Consider the following 22,656-nt stretch of genomic DNA (forward strand, 5'->3'; position numbering starts at 1 on the left):
TGTTTACATCCCTGTTAGTGAGCATTTCTCCATTCTCCTATTAAGAAGCTGATTAAACAGCATGACCATTGCACAGGTGCTCCATGTGCTGGGGACAATAAAAGGCCACTCTAAATGTGCGGTTCTGTCACACAACACAACGCCACATATAACTGGCCTCAAAACTGCAGACCGCATGTAACCACACCAGCTCAGGAGCGCCACATTCAGCTTCTTCATCTGCGTGATTGTCTGAGACCAGCCATCCATACAGCAGATGAAACTGTGGATTTGTACAACCGAATAATTTCTGCACAAACTGTCAGAAACTGTCTCAGGGAAACTCATCTTCGTGCTTGTCGTCCTCACCAGGGTCTTGATCTGACTTCAGTGGGCAAATGCTGGCCACTGGCTCGCTGAAAAGTGCACTTCACGGATTAATCCCGGTTTAAACTGTAAACGGCAGATAACAGACATCATGTACAGTTGAAGTCAGAAGTTTACATACACCTTATCCAAATGCATTTAAACTCATTTCTCCACAATTCCTGACATTTAATCCTAGTAAAAACCCCCTGTATCAGGTCAATTATGATCACCACTTTATTTTAAGAATGTGAAATGTCAGAATAATAGTTGGGATAATAATTTATTTCAGCTTTTATTTCTTTCATCACATTCCCAGTGGGTCAGAAGTTTAAATAGACTCAATTAGTATTTGGTAGCATTGTCTTTAAATGGTTTAACTTGGGTCAAATGTTTCAGGTAGCCCCCACAAGCTTCCACAATAAAAAGGGTGAATTTTGGCCCATTCCTCCTGACAGAGCTGGTGTAACTGAGTCAGGGTTGTAGGCCTCCTTGCTCGCACAAGCATTTCAGTTCTGCCCATACATTTTCTACAGGATTGAGGTCAGGGCTTTGTGATGGCCACTCCAACACCTTGACTTTGTTGTCCGTAAGTCATTTTTTCCACAACTTTGAAAGTATGCTTGGGGTCATTGTCCATTTGGAAGACCCATTTGCTGTCAAACTTTAACTTTCTGACTGATGTGTTGAGATATTGCTTCAATATATCCAATATATTCTCATGAAGCTATCTATTTTGTGAAGTGCACCAGTTCCTCCTGCAGCAAAGCACCCCCACAACATGATGCCGTCACCACCGTGCTTCACCGTTGGGATGTTGTTCTTCGGCTTGCAAGCCTCCACCCTTGTTCTTTCAAACATAACGATGGTCATTATGGCCAAACAGTTCTATTTTTGTTTCATCAGAACAGAGGACATTGCTCCAAAAAGTACAATCTTTGTCCCCATGTGCAGTTGCAAACCGTAGTCTGGCTTTTTTTATGGTGGTTTTGGAGCAGTGGCTTCTTCCTTGCTGAGCAGCCTTTCAGGTTATGTCGATATAGGACTTGAATTTACTATAGATATAGATACTTTTGAACCTGTTTCCTCCAGCATTTTCACAAGGTCCTTTGCTTTTGTTCTGGGATTGATTTCCACTTTTCGCACCAAAGTATGTTCATCTCTAGGAGACAGAACGCGTCTCCCTCCTGAGTGGTATGACAGCTGCGTGGTCCCATGGTGTTTATACTTGCGTACTATTGTTTGTACAGATGAATGTGGTACCTTCAGGTGTTTGGAAATTGCTCCCAAGGATGATCCAGACTTGTGGAGGTCTACAATTTTTCTTCTGAGTTCTTGGCTGATTTCTTTTTATTTTCCCATGATGTCAAGCAAAGAGGCACTGAGTTTGAAGGTAGGCCTTGAAATACATCCACAGGTACACCCCCAATTGACTCAAATTATGTAAATTATCAGAATCTTCTAAAGCCATGACATCATTTGGAATTTTCCAAGCTGTTTAAAGGCACAGTCAACTTAGTGTATGTAAACTTCTGACCCACTGGAATTGTGATACAGTGAATTATAAGTGAAATAATTTGTCTGTAAATAATTGTTGGAAAAATTACTTGTGTCATGCACAAAGAAGATGTCTTAACCGACATTCCAAAACTATAGTTTGTTAACAAGAAATTTGCGGAGTGGTTGAAAAACAGGTTAATGACTTCAACCTAATTGTATGTAAACTTCCAACTTCAACTGTATGACATGGTGTGGGCGAGCGGTTCCTTGTTGTGAACAGAGTGCCCCATGGTCAAGGTGGGGTTATGTTATGGGCAGGCATAACCTACGGACAACGAACACAATTGCATTTTATCAATGCCAATTTGAATGCACAGAGATACCGTGACAAGATCTGAGGCCCATTGTCGTGCCATTCATCTGCCACCACCACCTCATGTTCCAGCATGATAATGCATGGCCCCATGTCGCAAGGATCCGTACACAATTCCTGGAAGCTAAAAATGTCCCAGTTCTTCCATGGCCTGCATACTCACCAGACATGTCACCCATTGAGCAAGTTTGGGATGCTCTGGATCGCCGTGTATAACAGCGTGTTCCAGTTCCGCCAATATAATGCAACTTTGCACAACCATTGAAGAGGAGTGGGACAACATTCTACTGGCCACAATCAACAGTTTGATCTATGCAAAGGAGATATGCCGCGCTGCATGAGGCTAATGGTGGGAACAAGGGAGAGCTCGTTTTTTAAAAGTTTGTTGTTCTGAAAGTACAGTATATTGGAAAATTTCTTAGTGGCTAGCTAACTTTTTAGTTTGGATCCCATGATGTATTTGGCATCAGCTGATGGGACTGCTAGTCCAGTGATCCTGCTGTCCGAGGCCAGGTCTGAATAGCTATTTTGCGTAGCAGCTAGCCTATCAAGCTAGCTGGGTTTTCTTGAAGGTTTGAAACCAGTATGCGACGCAGTTAGCCATTGTAGCTGGGACTCCCTTTGACCTGCCCTGTCTGGAACTGTGAGGAGTAACAGCGTAACATATGTTGCTAGCAACCATGACAAAAGCCGATGGGAGTACCGTTGAGGACAGTGATGTCTCTCACACGTAAAGGATCTTTTAAATGAACAAAAAGAGTTCTACAAGAAGTTGTTACAACAACAAGAAAATAGCTTCAAGTGTTTTGTCCAAATACCGGTGGATTCAACTAATACAAGAATGGAAGACCTGACCAGATAGGTCCAGGACCTGAAGAACAGTTTGCAGTTCGGGGAGTTGAAACAGGAGGAAAGCAAGATGGCAGCAATCTGTAAGTCATTGAGAGAGGACATCAGTTCTTTGTGTGAATCCATGATAACAATTATGGAGAAATCAGATTATCTCGAGGGACAATCCAGGCAGAAACAACATGGTTGTGGACTGAGTTGCAGAATCTCCACAAGAGACCTGGACGGAGTCTGAGGACAAAGTGAGGGAAATGATCTCTGAGAAACTGAAGATGGACCACAGGAAGATTGAGGTGGAGCACGCCCACAGGACTGGAAAACCCACCACCCAGGTGACAGGCCCAGACTGATAGTGGTCACGTTCCTGAGGTTCAAGGACAAGGTAGCTGTTATGGAAAGATCCAAGAACCTGAGAGGAACGTATATCTTCCTCAACAAGTACAGTCCTGAAGCTGTGCGCCAGAAGAGGAAGTAACTTATCCCAATCATGTAAGCTACCAGAGTGCGTGGGGACATTGCTTACATCCGCTATGACAGGCTCATTGTCTACCCTCCCTCCCAGAAGCCTGGAAGGGATGAGAGCCAAGCCTATGGGTTCGTAGCTTCAACCCCGCAGCACATACACACACCAATTTATTAATGGACTGCTGAATGTATATATATTTTTTTATCTTGCTTTGTTTGCTCTTTTTAGTATTATGTCGATTTCTGATAAGCTACCCAGGAAAGTGCTGAAAATAGCCCATTTTAATATATGTAGCCTTAGAAATCAGATAACATTCATCTATTAGCCACTTCTAATACTCAGATAATTAATTTGATGATACAGCAGTAGCAATACAAGGATATAACATCTATAGAAGAGATAGAAATGCTTATGGGGAGGGGTTGCTGTATATATTCCGAGCCATATCCCTGTAATGCTTGGAGAAGATCTTATGTCAAGTGTTATTGAAGTGTTGTGGTTACAGGTTCACTTGACCCATCTAAAGCCTTTTCTTTTGGGGTGTTGCTATAGACCACCAAGTGCTAACAGTCAGTATCTAAATAATGTGTGTAAAATGCTTGATAGCGTATGTGATGTAAACAGAGGTCTACTTCCTGGGGGACCTGAATATTGACTGGTTTTCATCAAGCTGTCCACTCAAGAGGAAGCTTCTCACTGTAACCAGTGCCTGTAATCTGGTTCAGGTTATTAATCAACCTACCAGGGTGTTCAATTCCATCTTTCATAGAATTCGATGGCTTATTCATCACAAAATCATGTGATGTTGCCAATTATTTTAATGATTACTTCTTTGGTAAAGTGGGCAACAACAGTGAGCCATCATATTCATGCATAAAAAAACATAATGAAAGAAAAGCATTGCAAGTTTGGAAAATGTTTAAAACTTATCATTATCGATCAATAATGACAAACCTCCTGGCATTGACAACTTAGATGGAAATCAACTGAGGATGGTAGCTGACTCTACAGCCACTCCTATCTGTCATATCTTTAATCTGAGCCTAGAGAAAAGTCTTTGCCCTCAGGCCTGGAGGGAAGCCAAAGTCATTCCGCTACCCAAGAGTAGTAAAGCTGTCTTTACTGGTTCTAACAGCTGACCTATAAACTGGCTGCCAGCTCTTAGCAAACTGTTGGAAAAATTTGTGTTTGACCAAATACAATGCTATTTCTCTGTAAACAAATTAACAACAGACCTTTATGAGAAGGGCACTCAATATGTACTGCACTGACACAAATTACTAATGATTGGTTGAAATAAATTTATAATAAGATTGTGGGAGCTGTACTATTAGATTTCAGTGCAGCCTTTGATATTATTGACCATAACCTGTTGTTGAAAAAACCTGTTGTTGAAAAGGGTTTTCTTTAATGGAGCTTCTCTAATGTCAAACATGTAAAGTATGGTGTACCGCAGGGCAGCTCTGTAGGCCCTCTACTCTTTTCTATTTTTACCAATGACCTGCCACTGGCATTAAACAAAGTATGTGTGTTCATGTATGCTGATGATTCAACCATCTATGCATCAGCAACCACAGCTGATGAAGTCACTGAAACCCTTAAAGAGTTGCAGTCTGTTTTGGAATGGGTGGCCAGTAACAAACTGGTCCTGAACATCTCTAAAACTAAAAGCATTGTATTTGGTACAAATCATTCCCTAAGTTTTCAACCTTAGCTGAATAAGGTAATGAATGGTGGTGGTCAACAAGTTGAGGAAACTAAATTACTTGGCATTACCTTAGATTGTAAACTGTCATGGTCAAAACATAGATTTGATGGTTGTAAAGATGGGGAAAGGTCTGTCCATAATAAAGATATTCTCTGCTTTTTTGACACCACACTCCAAAAAGAAAGTTCTGCAGGCTCTAGTTTTGTCTTATCTTGATTATTGTCCAGTTGTGTGGTCGAGTGCTGCAAGGAAAGACCTAGTTAAACTGCAGCAGGCCCAGAACAGAGCGGCACATTCAGCTCTTCATTGTAATCAGAGGGCTGATATAAATACTATGCATGCCAATCTCTCTTGGCTAAGATTTGAGAGACTGACTGCATCACTTCTTATTTTTCATAAGAAACATTGTGTTGAAAATCCCAAATTGTTTGCATAGTCAACTTACAAACAGCTTTGACACACACACTTACCCCACTAAGCATGCCACCAGGGGTCTTTTCACAGTCCTTAAATACAGAACAAATTCAAGAAAGCGTACAGTATTATATAGAGACATTATTGCATGGAATGCCATTCCATCTTGTATCGCTCAAATAAACAACAAAACTGGTTTAAAAAAACAGAAAAATAAAAATAAATAAAAATAAAGCAACACCTCACAGCACAACGCCTCTCCCCTATTTGACCTAGATTGTTTGTGTGTATGCATTGATATGTAGGCTACATGTGCCTTTAAAAATAAAATGTATGTAGTTCTGTCCTTGTCTATTAATGTTCTGTATTATGTCATGTTTCATGTGGATCCCAGGAAGAGTAGCTGCTGCTTTTGCAACAGCTAATGGGGATCCTAATAAAATACCAAATACACCACATGCTGACTGGTTTTCTGATCTACGCCCCTACCTTCTATTCCCAGTCATGTGAAATACATTGATTACGGCCTAATTTATTTATTTCAATTGACTGATTTCCTTATAGGAACTGTGACTCAGTAAAGTCTTTGAAACCGTTGCATTCTGTCTTTATATTTATGTTCAGTGTAGAAGAGCACCGGCTTTAACAGGTTGAAATTGCAAATGAGCATGCATTTGACAATTGCGCTGGTTTAAGGTCAGCTGAAAATAGAGCCTTAATACTTTCCTACAACTTCCAATCTCCTTTCTTCCCCCCTTTTATAATTTTCAATAAATAACTTTTCAAGCATGTTTTTAATGAATAGAATCAATGAGAGAACCTGATCAGTAACATCTGTGCTGATTACATTGATATATTTATTCATTTGTGCGATAATGCCTAACTTGTATTTTGGACAAAGTTGCTTGCAGTTCTGATCCATCTGTTGAGGTGATTACATTTTACAATAACAATGTTGACAGGAATTTGCTTGGTTTTACACGTCTGGAAAAATAATATATACAACCACATTAGTAAGATCATATGAATAAAATACAGTATAGCATCATCAATAAGCAATTACATGCAGTGAGCATTGAACTTCAGTCTGCTTACTTAGTGCAGTCCAATATTAGAAAAGTGGGATTAGTGAAAGGGTGCACACCCAATTTAGTTTCTCCCCAAAGTTGTGCACTTGTTCACTCCCCCCTCAAAGATTTTGTGCCATTGGATTGGTGTATGCACTGGCTTGAGGGAGTTCCCAACACATTCCCTATGTGCGTTTGTAACCAAGTGGCAGGTGGGAATTTACCACATACCACTGGGTAAAATCATAGATATATCTGTGCTATTGTAGCAACTGGGTGGCGCAGCGGTCGAAGGCACTGCATCTCAGTGCTAGAGGCGTCACTACAGACACCCTGGATCGAAACCAGGTTGTATCACAACTGGCTGTGATTGGGAGTCCCATAGGGCGGTGCACAATTGGCCCAGCGTCATCCGGGTTTTGCCAGTGTAGGCCCTAAATAAGAATTTGTTCTTGACTGACAGCATGGGCAGTACAAAACGTGATTTTCCTGTGTTTTATATTTTTTCTACACTATGAGGTTGGAATAATACTGTGAAATTGTGATTATGCCATTTTTAGCATAAGAGCTGTTTGCTAAGAAGTTATTTTTGTTTATAGACAGTAGGGTACTTAATTGCTAACCAGAAATGTAATATTTAGATAAAATGTTTGCATTGGACCTTTCAATGCAACAACACATTATTTATAAAAAGACATCTACTAATATGGTTTTTGAACACTAATTTGATTAACAAGCATGATAGCTGTACTGTTAGTTTATGGTTTACCCAGCTTGTTGGACATTAGCCAATCAATGTTTCTCAACGAGTTCAAAACATGCGAATGCATCCAACTGGTATTTACGACTGCAAAAGTGGGAAATTCCCACCTCTCACTTGGTTAAACACAGCACAACACCAAGGGTGCATTCAGTTCGCTTCAAAGTTTGCTAAGTTGTGTGACGGTTTCTATTGAACGACACGTTACCCAAAAACAGTGCACACCCATCTTCAACAGCCTTTGAGGTATGTTTACTCCCATTTGGTGGGTGTGGTTAAGTGTTGCCTGATCAATATTGGTGTGTTCATCGGAAAATCATGCAGCAAACCATATGGGATCTGCTCTCTGGGCCACCATAGTCACACGCGTTCATTGCAACAAACTACGCACTCATCACTGTGTTAACGCTAGTTTCCTTCAAACAATACTTCTGGGAGATTACACGGAGCTCTGAGCTAAAATAACACCCAAATAAACTAACAGACCAACTGATATGTTGTTACAGTGTTAAGCCTGCATGATACTAGACAACGAAAATGGTCATTGTCTGCTTTCCCTACTTCCATCCCAATGAAGTAATATTACCATATTTTTTTTATTTTACCTTTATTTTACTAGGTAAGTCAGTTAAGAACAAGTTTTTATTTTCAATGACTGCCTAGGAACAGTGTGTTAACTGCCTTGTTCAGGGGCAGAACGACAGATTTGTACCTTGTCAGCTCGGGGATTCGATCTTGCAACCTTTCGGTTACTAGTACAAAGCTCTAACCACTAGGCTATGCTGCGATATGGATTGTGGCAACACGTGATAGACAATTTAAATATCAATATAAAAAATGAAGCACTTTAATTAAATTAAGAGAACAACTTCCAAATAGAATACAAGATAATTTTATTAAAAAATGGCCTACAATACTGTTTCAAATGTGTATCCTACAGTTCAGGAAAATGTTCTTCACCTCTCGATGGAAAAAAATGCCATATTTTATTTAGACAAGTTAAATCATTAATGGATTACATAAATTGGAAATAAATTTATCCTACACCATGATTTTTCCAATCATAAAATGCGTAGGGTAGGCTACACTGCCATAGAGGATTTGCTGTGGAAAACAAGGAAATTAAATACTTTACTTGAGTTGTATGGAATGATTGTCAAATTGATTAAAATCACCTTGAATCTGCAAAAAAAACAACAGGATTCAATTGTTCTGATGATAATACCCAACAGAGGGCAAAATAGTCTTAAAATCAGAACTAAGAGTAAAGCCCAACATCCACTTTAGGGAGAGGTAATGGTGTCCAATAATGGTTGCAATTGAGATAGAGATTGAGATAGGTGTGTAGCTGTGTAGGTGATTTTAGCGCCAATTACTGGTTTAACTAAAGATCAGCTGGCGATAATCTGGTGGCCATCGATGGTTGCAATTGGCTTAAAGTTTTTAAGTGCAGTTTCCATTGAATTCAAGGTTGCTCACCGTTCTGTGGTACTGAATGCAAACCAGTCCATTCCTTTTAAATCTGTAAGGAGTGTGCAAGTGAACATTTCAGAGATAAAATAACATTGGGACTAAGAGTTTTGTTTGAACATGACAAAGCATTTAAGGCATCTATAGTTTCAAATGTAGGCTATCAATCCCAATCAGAGACAACCAGTTCAATAATTTACTTTCTGAAATGTGCTGTCATTGCGAGTGACGTTGACTCTTTGTGAGTCCTCTGATGTGCTTTTAACGAGGGGGCTGAGGAGTAACTTTTCCCACACTGGGAGCAGGGGTAAGGCTTTTCTAGTTCATGTGTGCCCTGGTGTTGAGTTAATTGTCCCTTTTGGGTGAAACTCTTCCCGCATTGAGCACATTGGTATGGTTTCTCTCCAGTGTGCATGAGCTGGTGTCTCTTCAGTGCCACCGAAAGAGAGAAATTCTTCCCGCAGAGCAAGCACTGGTACGGTTTCTCCCCGGTGTGTGTGCGCTGGTGTTTCTTTAAAGTCCCCTGGAGGGAGAAACTCCTCCCACAGTCAGAGCAAGTGTAAGGTTTCTCCCCCGTGTGTACGGTCTGATGACGTGTCAAGTGGTGTATATGAGTGAAACTTTTCTCACAGTTGGTGCACTGGAAAGGCTTTTCATTGCTGTGCGTGCTCTGGTGTCTTTTTAGGTTGGTAGATGAAGAGAAACTCTTCCCGCAGTCAGAGCACAGGAAAGGCCTCTCACCGGAGTGTGTGAGCTGGTGTTTCTTCAAATTGATTCTCTGAGAGAAACTCTTCCCGCACTCACCGCAACTGAACGGTTTCTCCTGCGTGTGCGTGCGCTGGTGGCTGTTGAAGTGTCCCAATTGTATGAAGCGTTTCCCACATTTGGAGCAGTGGTAAGGTCTCTCTCCGCTGTGCGTCCGCATGTGCTGCTTCAGGTTTCCGGACTCTGAGAATGTTTTGCCACACTGGGAACAGCAGTGAGGTTTCTCCACAGGAGCTCGCCAGTCCAGTTCCTGTATCAAACTTTTTCCACTCTTCGAGCCCCATTTAGTCTCGGTGCTGGGGCTAGGCCTCTCTGCTGTGAGGATGAGAATAATTTTGTAAACAAGTAAAAAATGTAGCATCAGCATAAAATAATAAATAAAATAACATATTTGCTAGAAGGCGTTATAACAACCGGTGTCAGCTCCCTACCACTTCTCCCTTTTCCAGTTAGCATTTTTAGCAGCTGAAGCAAGTACAGAATCTTTCTAGCAATAAAGTAATTTTTTTCAAATCTAATGCAGACACGTTCTTCAGAAAGGGATGCTGGCCATAATAGGAGTTGAGTGTTTGGCGTTGACAAATGTTCTGAATTAAATTGAATGGAGCTCTATGGCAATACTGACTCAACAAAATCATGTCAATATAAGGGAACTAAATACAAAAAAAGTCTGCTTTGGGGAATCAACAGCCAAGTTGTGTTTAGAATCATGCTAAATTGTATTTTGAGTGGAACATCCCCCTAAGAACTCAAATGAAGAACGTCATAATGACTTTTTAAACAACACTTCCAGTCCTACTGAAGAGTTGAAATGTCGTTTTTCAAGCCATCGCTTAGGACTACTTGTGCAATTCTTACCTCCACCCTCCTCAATTTTCACTGTGATAACCTCGTCCTCTTCTTCTTTCACTGTTGAAACCTCTTCCTCTTCTTTTTTAAATGTGAAAGTCAACACCTCTTCCTTCACTGTGAAAGCTTCATCCTCCTCCTTCACTGTGAATGCCTCCTTGTCCTTCATTGTGAAATCCTCCACCTGCACCTCTTCCTCCTCCTCTTTGACGTAAACATTCAGCCCCAGTGTCCCACTGTAATCATCCATCTTCTCTGAAGCCATACTAAAACCCTGCAGGGCTTATGCCTGTACAGCTGGGCTCAAAACCTGGAGGGCTGCCGCAGTGTCTGCTGGGTCATGTTCAGTAGGCACACAATGGAAGACAGTGACCCGAAACAGAGTGAAATGTTGTTTAATAAGCTTGTTTGTGTTTCCTATTTTAAAATGTTTTTCTACAGTATGCGCTAATGAACACGATTCAGGTATTCCTTTTTCCCTTTTAGTCAGTGTCTAATTTAGAACAGGGCCCTGTTCAGCTGCAACATTACCGTATGCTCAGATAGACAAAATGTATTCTGCATAAAACTTTTCTGTCATCTAGAAATGGGAATTGTCTAGAACCTATTCATTCCATTTCTATCTGTAAAGTTCAGAATGTTGCACATTAACTAATATAGTACATCACTGGTGTACGTTGGCCTCAAATCAATAACATTGGCTGATCAGTTAAGTGCAATGGAGAAAGGAAAACCCACAGACACTGCAGCTGCCATCAAGGACTGGTGTGACACCCGTGCAGGGCAGCCTACTCTGTCCATGGTTTGGTTCCAGTCTGGACGTTTCGGCAATGCATCAGACCACTATATAGGTTGCACCAGCAATTAAAACTCCCCCTGATGCACTGGACAGTGGACACCACCTAGGCAGAAGACATAACAGTTGGCATTGTTAATCAGAGTGTAAGCAAAGTAAGCAAAGACATTTCAAGATATTGGACACTGTTCTGGCCGTCACTATTTACCACAGCCACAAATGGCTAAACCCCACCTATTTCTACAATTAATATTCAATTGATTTGAAACCTAACCCTAAACCTAGGTGCCAAACTTATGGTCTCTGATTCAGTGGGATTGGGTTAAATGCGGAAGACACATTTCGGTTGAATGCATTCAGTTGTGCAACTGACTAGGTATCGCCCTTTCCTTTAACCACACTGCTAAATCAAATTTAAAAAACACACTGCTAACCTTGACTAACCCTAACCTTAAATGAAGACCAAAAAGGTGAAAAAATGTTTTGAACTTTTACAATATAGTGGCTGTGGTAACTAGTTACAACCCTTTGTTCCCCCTAGTTTAACTTCCAGGCGTGACAAAGCTCACAAGCTAGGCTACATTATCAAGCACTGTTGCAATAACATCAACGTTTTGTTTCACCCTTTCCCTTTTTTCTGTGTTTTTCTGCGTTAAAGTTCCCCAGTTTTCACCCCATACAGTAGGTGGTGGTATGTACCTAAAACCTTTGTTTGTGGACCACCATAATAGAGCCCCATAGTGGAGTTGTCATAATACCCACAAAACCTAGCGGTCAAAACAGGGAAATGGTTCCAATCGTTTTTCTATCATTCATTTTTTCCATAGGGGATTTTAGAAACACTTAAAATAAGGACTGTTTAGTGTAGGCATACCCTGGCATGACGTTTTGATAACCATGTAAATCTCTCTCAGACAAGGTACTTTTTATCAATATATTCAGCTCTATTTACTCCACATTTGAAAATGCTACTTAGCATCAAAGTAGACATCATGCAAGACTACAAATCCCTGCAAGCTCCTGTAAGTCATCTCTGACAACTTTGTTAACAGGTCATTTAAAACTTACGTAAGACAGTTCACAGAATTGTCAATTCAAAGAAATGTAGCTAATCTATTCATTACTACATTTAGCTAACATTAGATAGTTAATCCAGAGATTCTTACCTTTGTCCTGATTCGGCAGTCTTATCTAGATCATCATGCCATTTGAAGTTGTTTATGATAGCTACATTAGCAGCTAAATATAATTTCCTTTTTGGGTGTTAAATACAGCCGAATATGTTAATGAAAGTCAACTGTGTAAATCTCTCTAGGACAAGGTATCTAAACGTCATGCCAGGGTAAGCCTACATGGAACACAGCCCTTATTTGAAGTGTTTCTAAAAACCACTATGGGAAAAATGAATGGCGGAAACTATTGGAAACCATGTTTTACCGCTAGGTTTTATGGGTATTATGACTCATACTGTGGTACTCTATACTATAGAAGACAGTGATTCTAAGGACTAGAACACAGAAGTTGAAACAATGTCGGACAGAATGCAAGACCTAGTTATCCATTTTATTTTTAACAGAAAAGTAGTTTGATTTAGTTTTGTTTATTTATTTAGGTAGTTTGTATGAATACATGAACCCACATTGGTTCAGTTTTTTGGAAATCCTGTTTCCATCCCGGACAGTAGGTGCAGGCATGCACACTAAAGTGTGAACGCTAATATACCATAACAGAAGAAGCAGCTAGCTAGCTACAACGAGAGGATGAGAAGGATAAAAGGTTTCCGGAGTGGAGGAATATGGTCATATTCAAAATACAAGAACCATTTGCTATTTCAGCAGATGAAGGAGCGGAAAGAGCGTGGAGAAGGAAAGGAGCCGAGTGTAGAGGGAAGCGGTGTGGTGAGAAAGATTGGCGTCAAAGTACAAAAAAGGGGAAAAAAAACATGCTTTCGGTAGCTTAGAAAACAAACCTGATGAGAGTGAGGAGGAATTACCTGCGGTGGCATATACGGGGAAGACCGCCGAGTTCAAGCCTCATCAGGATAATGACTAGGATGATTCTGATGCTGGCTCAGTGGGAGTGAGATTTTTTGAGAGAATGGATCCTTGCCTTCTGGCTGATCCATGGGGTGTCAGGGTGGGTGGAGAAGAGGTTGGGAAATGTTGAAATCGGTGAAAGTAACTCGAAGTAGACTTGTGATTATTATTATTTTTGTATTTATATTTTTTTCTACCCCTTTTTCGTGGTACCAATTGGTAGTTACAGTCTTGTCTCATCGCTGCAACTCCCGTACGGACTCGGGAGAGGCGAATGTCGAGAGCCATGCGTCCTCCGAAAAACAACACAACCAGGCCACACAGCTTGTTGAAACAATGCATACTTAAACCGGAAGCCAGCCACACCAATGTGTTGGAGGTAACACAGTACACCTGGCGACCGTGTCAGCGTGCACTGCGCCAGGCCAGCCATAGGAGTTACTAGTGCGTGATGGGACAAGGACATCCCTGCTGGCCAAACCCCCCCTGAACCCAGATGACGCTGGGCCAATTGTGCACCACCCCATGACTCAAACCCAGAATCTCGTGTCATAGCTACCACTGCGATGCAGTGCCTTAGACCACTGCGCCACTCGGGAGGCCGACTTGTGATTATTTTTTGTGTGTCTTCCATCCAGAGGGAGCGGGCGCTCCACACCACGTGCCTCGGAACAAGACCGGTGACATGCTTTGCTCTCCGGAACAGGGCGGCGTTGAAAGAAATTATAACTGTTAAGTGTTGAGGAGGACCAGCTGACGATTGTACGGATAAGTAGGACACGTGACATCCCGACAACTTTGAGAAAGAAATACTATATCGAAGGTGCCTTGAGATGGCTATGCATATTCATGACGAGGCTAGTAGCATAGCATCTTTCCATTGAACACAGGCGGTTGATGTCAACACCCCTCATCGAATATTCAAAAAAGTATTAAAATAACTAAATGTATCCACCAATCCAAAGAGGAAGAGGCGGGAGCTTGACAGCCCACCATTCCGCTTTGTGGACAACAAATCCAATTGTTAGAGTGGAGACATACAGTACCAGTCAAAAGTTTGGACACACGTACTCATTCTTTATTTTTACTATTTTCTACATCGTAGAATAGTGAAGACATCAAAATGATGAAATAACACATATGCAATCATGTTGTAACCAAAACAAAACAAAAAAGTGTTAAACAAATCCAAATATATTTTATAAATTTACATTGTTCAAAGTTGCCACCCTTGATGACAGCTTTGCACATTCTTGGCATTCTCTCAACCAGATTCACCAGGATTACGTTTCGAACAGTCTTGAAGGAGTTCCCACATATGCTGAGCACTTGTTGGCTGCTTTTCCTTCACTCTGTGGTCCAACTCATCTCAAACCATCTCAATTGGGTTGAGGTCAGGTGATTGTCATCTGATGCAGCACTCCATCACTCTCCTTCTTGGTCAAATATCCCTTACACATCCTGGAGGTGTGTTGGGTCATTGTCCTGTTGAAAAACAAATGATAGTCCTACTAAGCAAAAACCAGGTGGGATGGCGTATCGCTGCAGAATGATGTGGAAGTCATGCTGGTTTTGTGTGCCTTGAACTCTAAATAGAATCGCTGACAGTGTCACCAGCAAAGCACCCCCACACCTCCTCCTCCATGCTTCATGGTGGGAACCACACGTACAGTGGGGCAAAAAGTATTTAGTCAGCCACCAATTGTGCAAGTTCTCCCACTTAAAATGATGAGAGGCCTGTAATTTTCATCATAGGTACACTTCAACAGAAAATCACATTGTAGGATTTTTTATGAATTTATTTGCAAATTATGGTGGAAAATAAGTATTTGGTCAATAACAAAAGTTTCTCAATACTTTGATATATACACTATTGGGGCAATGACAGAGGTCAAATGTTTTCTGTAAGTCTTCACAAGGTTTTCACACACTGTTGCTGGTATTTTGGCCCATTCCTCCATGCAGATCTCCTCCAGAGCAGTGATGTTTTGGGGCTGTTGCTGGGCAACATGGACTTCCAACTCCCTCCAAAGATTTTCTATGGGGTTGAGATCTGGAGACTGGCTGGCCACTCCAGGACCTTGAAATGCTTCTTACGAAGCCATTCCTTCATTGCCCGGGCAGTGTGTTTGGGATCATTGTCATGCTGAAAGACCCAGCCACGTTTCATCTTCAATGCCCTTGCTGATGGAAGGAGGTTTTCACTCAAAATCTCACGATACATGGCCCCATTCATTCTTTCCTTTACACGGATCAGTCGTCCTGGTCCCTTTGCAGAAAAACAGCCCCAAAGCATGATGTTTCCACCCCCATGCTTCACAGTAGGTATGGTGTTCTTTGGATGCAACTCAGCATTATTTTTACCAAAAAGTTATATTTTGGTTTCATCTGACCATATGACATTCTCCCAATCTTCTTCTGGATCATCTAAATGCTCTCTAGCAAACTTCAGACGGGCCTGGACATGTACTGGCTTAAGCAGGGGGACACGTCTGGCACTGCAGGATTTGAGTCCCTGGTGGCATAGTGTGTTACTGATGGTAGGCTTTGTTACTTTGGTCCCAGCTGTCTGCAGGTCATTCACTAGGTCCCCCCGTGTGGTTCTGGGATTTTTGCTCACAGTTCTTGTGATCATTTTGACCGCACGGGGTGAGATCTTGCGTGGAGCCCCAGATCGAGGGAGATTATCAGTGGTCTTGTATGTCTTCCATTTCCTAATAATTGCTCCCACAGTTGATTTCTTCAAACCAAGCTGCTTACCTATTGCAGATTCAGTCTTCCCAGCCTGGTGCAGGTCTACAATTTTGTTTCTGGTGTCCTTTGACAGCTCTTTGGTCTTGGCCATAGTGGAGTTTGGAGTGTGACTGTTTGAGGTTGTGGACAGGTGTCTTTTATACTGATAACAAGTTCAAACAGGTGCCATTAATACAGGTAACAAGTGGAGGACAGAGGAGCCTCTTAAAGAAGAAGTTACAGGTCTGTGAGAGCCAGAAATCTTGCTTGTTTGTAGGTGACCAAATAGTTATTTTCCACCATAATTTGCAAATAAATTCATTAAAAAATCCTACAACTGTGATTTTCTGGATTTTTTTTCTCATTTTGTCTGTCATAGTTGAAGTGTACCTATGATGAAAATTACAGGCCTCTCTCATCTTTTTAAGTGGGAGAACTTGCACAATTGGTGGCTGACTAAATACTTTAGTATATAAAAATATATACTTCTGTGTATTGATTTTAAGAAAGGCATTGGTGTTTATGGTTAGGTACTGTTGTACAACGATTCTGCTTTTTTCGCAAATGCGCTTTTGTTAAATCATCCCCGTGTTGCATCGATTATATGCAATGCAGGACACGCTAGATAAACTAGTAATATCATCAACCATGTGTAGTTAACTAGTGATTATGATTGATTGTTTTTTATAAGATAAGCTTAATGCTAGCTAGAAACTTACCTTGGCTTCTACTGCATTCGCGTAACAGGCAGGCTCCTCGTGGAGTGCAATGAGAGACAGGTGGTTAAAAGCGTTGGACTAGTTAACTGTAAGGTTGCAAGATTGAATCCCCAGGGCTGACAAGGTAAAAATCGGTCGTTCTGCCCCTGAACAAGGCAGTTAACCCACCCGTTCCTAGGCCGTCATTGAAAATAAGAATGTGTTCTTAACTGACTTGCCTAGTTAAATAAAGGAGTATAAAAATAAATAGGCAAAATCGGTGTCCGATTGTTAAGAAAACATGAAATCGGCCCTAATTAATCGGCCATTCCGATTAATCGGTCGACCTCTAGTCCAAAGGACAGATTCCCACAAGTCTAAAGTCCATTGCTTGTGTTTCTTGGCCCAAGCAAGTCTCTTCTTATTATTGATGCCCTTTGGTAGTGGTTTCTTTGCAGCAATACGACCAGGAAGGCCTGATTCATGCAGTTTCCTCTGAGACGTGTCTGTTACTTGAACTCTGAAGCATTTATTTGGGCTACAATATCTGAGGCTGGTAACTCTAATGAACTTGTCCTCTGCAGAAGAGGTAACTCTGGGTCTTCCTTTCCTGTGGCGGTCCTCATGAGAACCAGTTTCATCATAGTCCTTGATGGTTTTTGCGACTGCACTAGAAGAAACTTTCAAAGTTCTTGACATTTTCCGGATTGACTGACCTTTATGTCTTAAAGTAATGATAACTGTTGTTTCTTTGCTTATTTGAGCTGTTCTTGCAAAAATATGGACTTGGTCTTTTATCAAATAAGGTCACCTTGTCACAATACAACTGATTGGCTCAAAAGCATTTAGAAGGGAAGAAATTCCACAAATTACAAGGCACACCTGTTAATTTAAATGTATTCCAGGTGAATACCTAATGAAGCTGGTTGAGAGAATGCCAAGAGTGTGCAAAGCTGTCAAGGCAATGAGGTGGCTACTTTGAAGAATCTCGAATATAAATATATTTTTATTTGATTGACACTTTTTTGGTTACTACATGATTCCAGTGTGTTTTTTTATAGTGTTGAGGTCTTCACTATTCCTCTACAATGTAGAAAATAGTAAAAATAAAGAAAAACCCTTGAATGAGTAGGTGTGTCCAAACTTTTGACTGGTACTGTAGGTATCTCATCATTACATCCAAATCTCTGATGAGCTTGAATTTGGCAGGTCGTGTAATGGTGGAAGGGGATGCAATGTTTGATTCTGTTGGCGCGAGTTAAGTTGGTAAGAATAACTGAACGATGTTAATAAATAAGAATGAAGCTAAAAAAGCTGAAGTTAGAATTGAATTGCAGTTTCTGGTTGGAGTACGTTTCATGAATAAGGATTTTTATTTGGGAGACCCGTTTGCAGTTACGAAGAGAGTGAAGGAAGAATTGTGAAAGGTGGAGTTGGTCAGATTGACCAGGAGTAGTATGTTGGTGTTTCATGTGTATCGAATAAGCAAAAGGAGAAAGCTCTGTGGCTCTATAAACTTTCAATGTACAAAGTGGAGAGTTATGATTTTTAGAGTAAGGCACCGAAGAAAGGTGTCATATCTGGTGTCTCACTGGATCGAAGCTTCATGGTTTAGGGGCACGTTGATTAACACGTACTGTGAATGGAAAGGAAGAAAGGCTTTCTGTACTGTATATGAAGTTGTATACGTACAAAAACCAATACAATATCATTTTTCAAGTAAGGCCATGTGTCAAGTATTTGCAGACGGAATATCAGTTTGAGTCTGAGGATGCACGATGCTGCAATTGTGATGGGAATCATGTTCCAGAGAAAGAGGTCACAGTAGTAAGGAACAAGGCTGTCGAATAGGTCTATGCAGAGGCAGTGAAAATTGTTGAAGGAGAGAGTAGACATGAAAGAGACGTGGAGAAGTCAGAGATAGCCAGACTTGTAAATGGGCTAAGGAACAGAAGTTGTGTTTATGAGAAACACCATCAGTGTGTGCTTTGCAAGCAATGTAGAGGATGAAGGCGCGGCAAGAGCGAGGTGAACGGATAGACATGGTTATGGACAGTGAGGAAGGTGAGCCGAGTGTAGTGGGAAGATGTGTGTTGAGGAAGAATGGTGTCAGACATGATAAAGAAGAATCTGGACCAGTAGGAGTGGAATTTTGGGAGGAAGTGGATCACTTGCCTTTTGGCAGATCCATTTGTGATTTCATGGTGGGTGAGAAAGGATTTGGGTGAAGTTGAATCCGTGAAGGTAACCTGCAGTGGACTTGTGATATTTGTTTGTGTTTCTTCTGACTAGAGGGCGAAGGCACTCCGTGTCACACAACTTGGGTCTAGATCCTTTTCTTGTTTTGCTCTTAGGAACAGGGCACCATTGAAAGGAGTGATTTATGGGGTAGCGTCATGTGTGGAGGTGGTACAATTGAAGTTGAAAATTCTTGTTGTTTGTGATGCCCACTGTTTGGTACGACGCAGACCCGGTGGGGAGCATGGTGAAACAGTCATTGTCAGTCCTTTTGAGTTGAGTCTCTACCAGACAAAGTCATATTAGGATATATCAGTTATACTGTTAGAGCTTTTGTGACGAATCCACTGAGGTGTTTCAGGTGTAACGTTTATGGCCATCTTGCAGCAGTGTGTAGGAGGGAGATGTGGGAAGTGTGCTGGAGGGCATGGGACAGACGATTGTGTAGTTTAGGTGGATAAAGATGCGTCAATTATAGGGGTGCTCATGTTGCTGGGGATCCGGAAGTGTCCGGTGCAAGAAAGGCAGATTTATGTGGACAGAGTCAAAGTAGTGCAGAGGGTGTCGCATGCGGAGGTTGGATCAAGGGTGAGGGATCCTGAGAGGACCCCTGTGAGTAGTAGATCTGTGCCTGTACAGAGGGATAGGGTAAGGAGTGAGTTATGCTTCAGTAAGCTTGGCTTCTTAGATGTCATAGCAATGGTTAGCAACTGTATCGCAGAAATGGAGCGTAAATCACAGAAAATATATGTGGTGGCAGCTGCAGAGAAGTATTTGGGTATTTGAGATTTGACTTCAGAAGTGTTACGGGGTGTGTTGAGGGGTGGTGTCCCATCCTCCCAGGCTGTTGGCATGGGCAGGAGCAGATAGGGTCAAAGTAGTGGAATGGGGTAGTGGGTTTTTAATCAGCGTAGGTGGCAACTGCAGAGAAGTACCTGGGTGTATGAGATTTTACTGCAGAAGAGTTAATGTGGTAAACGTGGTGTGGTAAATAGTGGTAACCACACTACATGACAAAAAAATAGGTGGACACCTGCTCGTCAAACATCTCATTCCAAAATCATGGGCATTAATATGGAGTTGGTCCCCCCCTTTGCTACTATAACAGCCTCTACTCTTCTGGGAAGGCGTTCCACTAAATGTTGGAACATTGCTGCGGGGACTTCCAATCAACCACAAGACCATTAGTGAGGTCGGGCACTAATGTTGGGCAATTAGGCCTGGCTGAGGTCAGGGCTCTGTGAAGGCCAGTCAAGTTCTTCCACACCAATATCGATAAACCATTTCTGTACGGACCTCGCTTTGTCGTTTTGAAACAGGAAGGGGCCTTCCCCAAACTGTTGCCACAAAGTTGGAAGCACAGAATCGTCTAGAATGTCATTGTATGCTGTACTATTAAGATTTCCCTTCACTAGAACTAAAGGGCCTAGCCCAAACAATGAAGAACAGCCCCAGACCATTATTCCTCCTCCACCAAACTTTACAGTTGTCACTATGCATTCAGGCCGGTAGTGTTCTCTTGGCATCTGCCAAACCCAGATTCGTCCGTCGGACTGCCAGATGGTGAAGCGTGATTAATTTACTCCAGAGAAAGCATTTCCACTGCTCCAGAGTCAAATGGCTGCGAGCTTTACAACATTCCAGCTGATGCTTGGCATGGCGAATGGCGATTTTAGGCTTGTGTGCTGCTGCTCGGCCATGGAAACCCATTTCATGAAGCTCCCGGTGAACAGTTATTGTGCTGACATTGCTTCCAGAGGCACTTTGGAACTCAGTAGTGCGTGCTACAACAGAGGACAGATTTTTATGCACCATGCGCTTCAACACTTGGTGGTCACGTTCAGTGCGCTTGTGTGGCCTACCACTTCGCGGCTGAGCCGTTGTTGCACCTAGACGTTTCCACTCCACAATTACAACAGTTACAGCTGAACGAGGCAGCTCTAGCAGGGCAGAAATTTGATGAACTGACTTGTTGGAAAGGTGGCATCCCATGACGATGCCACGTTGAAAGTCACTGAGCTCTTCAGTAAGGCCATTCTACTGACAATGTTTGTCTATGGAGAGTGCATGGCTGTGTGCTCGATTTTATACACCTGTCAGCAACGGGTGTGGCTGAAATAGCCAAATCCACTAATTTGAAAGGGTGACCACATACTTTTGTATATATAGTGTAGGTGTTAAGATTAGTTGGTGGTGCATTTTTTTCCTTTTCGGAACAGGAATAATGAAGAGATTTTCATGTAGGCAGGCCGTAACTGGCCTCACACTTCAGTACAGTAGGTGGCAGTGTATGCACTATGAAGATGGATACGATCCACCAACCCAATCCCAAAGAAGAAGAAAAAACAGCAAATATAATACTTGGCCTATGCAGTGGTAGTGGAGGGTAAAAACACTTTACTCACCTTTTTATTTTGCGCTACAGTTTACACACCTTTTGCGGAAAAATGCATTAAAAGTACAGCAAGTGTTACTGTTTCACCGCGACCGACAAATCAGAGTTTACCACCTATTAATTATTTACCACTACACTGGGCCTATATTGATTTCCAAAACGAATAAAACATCGATATCAAGCTAACAAATCTAACGTTAGCTAGTTAGTTAGCTAAATAACTCGTCTAGTAAGGACACAATCAGATTTGTTTACTATCCAACTTAACCGCATTTACCATTGAGTTAGCTAGTAACAGTTCATGTTTCTAGCTAGCTAACGTTAGCAAGCTAGACAAGTAACGTTAGCTAGCTTGCTAAATTGTTAACGTTACACAAGTAAAACTACTCACAAATGAAGGAAACGTTACTTACTTGAACAAACAAACTGTGCATTCCAATCTACTACATGAACAGATAACAAAAAATGCTCAAATATCTACTGAATGGGTGTCGCTAATATAAATAATAGTGAGGAGGAGCTCCGCGGAACCTTAGTGTCCGGAAGTAATTTAGCCATTCATTGTTGTCATTGCGATTTGTGCAGTTGCTATTTTCTCGAGTTTTCTCGTGCCAATTAAATCGTTACATTCCTGGATTACGCATTATATGAATAAAGGCCGATTTAATGAACAAATAAGAGAGTCAGTTGAAAAAAGGTTAAGGATACATGACTGTGTACATATATGGTTGTGTTGGGAAAATCCCTAAATATGACATTGAGCCAAGCGGGGAGAGGCTGCCCGTTGTCCCAGTTACAAGACGAGTCAGATAAATTCAGCCAGTGTTTAGGAGGTTCCAGAACAAAAAGTGTGCACGCACGAGAGAAAAATAATAAACTCAACAACAAAGCATTGTATGCATGTCATCGCATGTGATTTTAACAGAAGTACCGTGAATTTTGGTTAGTCTTGTTCATCCAAAACATATTTTGTTTTGGGGGATATTTTACTAATCCCGTACAGTAGGTGGCGGCAATACACCGAGTGTAGTCTGCCAATAAACCTAAAATATATATATAAGAATAAATAGTTCATTGTACGTGCATATTGCAGTAGGGCGTAACAGAAGTTGTACACATGGGGAAACCTTTTTAGTAGCCTTCGGTCAGGGAGAAATATGGCCTATATTATACAATGATGCTTCATTTTACATG

The 22,656-nt window shown here is 41.5% G+C and overlaps 1 protein-coding gene across 1 annotated transcript; it reads right to left on the minus strand.

Annotated features, from left to right (window-relative positions):
• Positions 1-6,488: 6,488 nt before the first annotated feature.
• LOC115107871 (zinc finger protein 436-like) lies at positions 6,489-22,160 on the minus strand. The gene is made up of 4 exons (XM_029631587.2): positions 21,876-22,160; positions 11,305-11,468; positions 10,576-10,896; positions 6,489-10,032 (listed from the first exon to the last, which is right to left on the minus strand). The coding sequence occupies exons 3-4, from the start codon at positions 10,829-10,831 to the stop codon at positions 9,149-9,151; spliced, it is 1,140 nt and encodes a 379-aa protein (XP_029487447.1). The 5' UTR covers positions 10,832-10,896; positions 11,305-11,468; positions 21,876-22,160; the 3' UTR covers positions 6,489-9,148.
• Positions 22,161-22,656: the final 496 nt, after the last annotated feature.

The sequence above is a fragment of the Oncorhynchus nerka genome, linkage group LG24, assembly GCF_034236695.1.
Source record: "Oncorhynchus nerka isolate Pitt River linkage group LG24, Oner_Uvic_2.0, whole genome shotgun sequence".
Taxonomy (NCBI): domain Eukaryota; kingdom Metazoa; phylum Chordata; class Actinopteri; order Salmoniformes; family Salmonidae; genus Oncorhynchus; species Oncorhynchus nerka.

Coding starts and splice junctions, on each gene's coding strand:
- LOC115107871 (XM_029631587.2), bottom strand. CDS start 10,831: ATGGCTTCAGAGAAGATGGATGATTACAGTGGGACACTGGGGCTGAAT. Junction 10,033..10,575: donor GAAAATTGAGGAGGGTGGAG/GTAAGAATTGCA, acceptor TCATCCTCACAG/CAGAGAGGCCTAGCCCCAGC.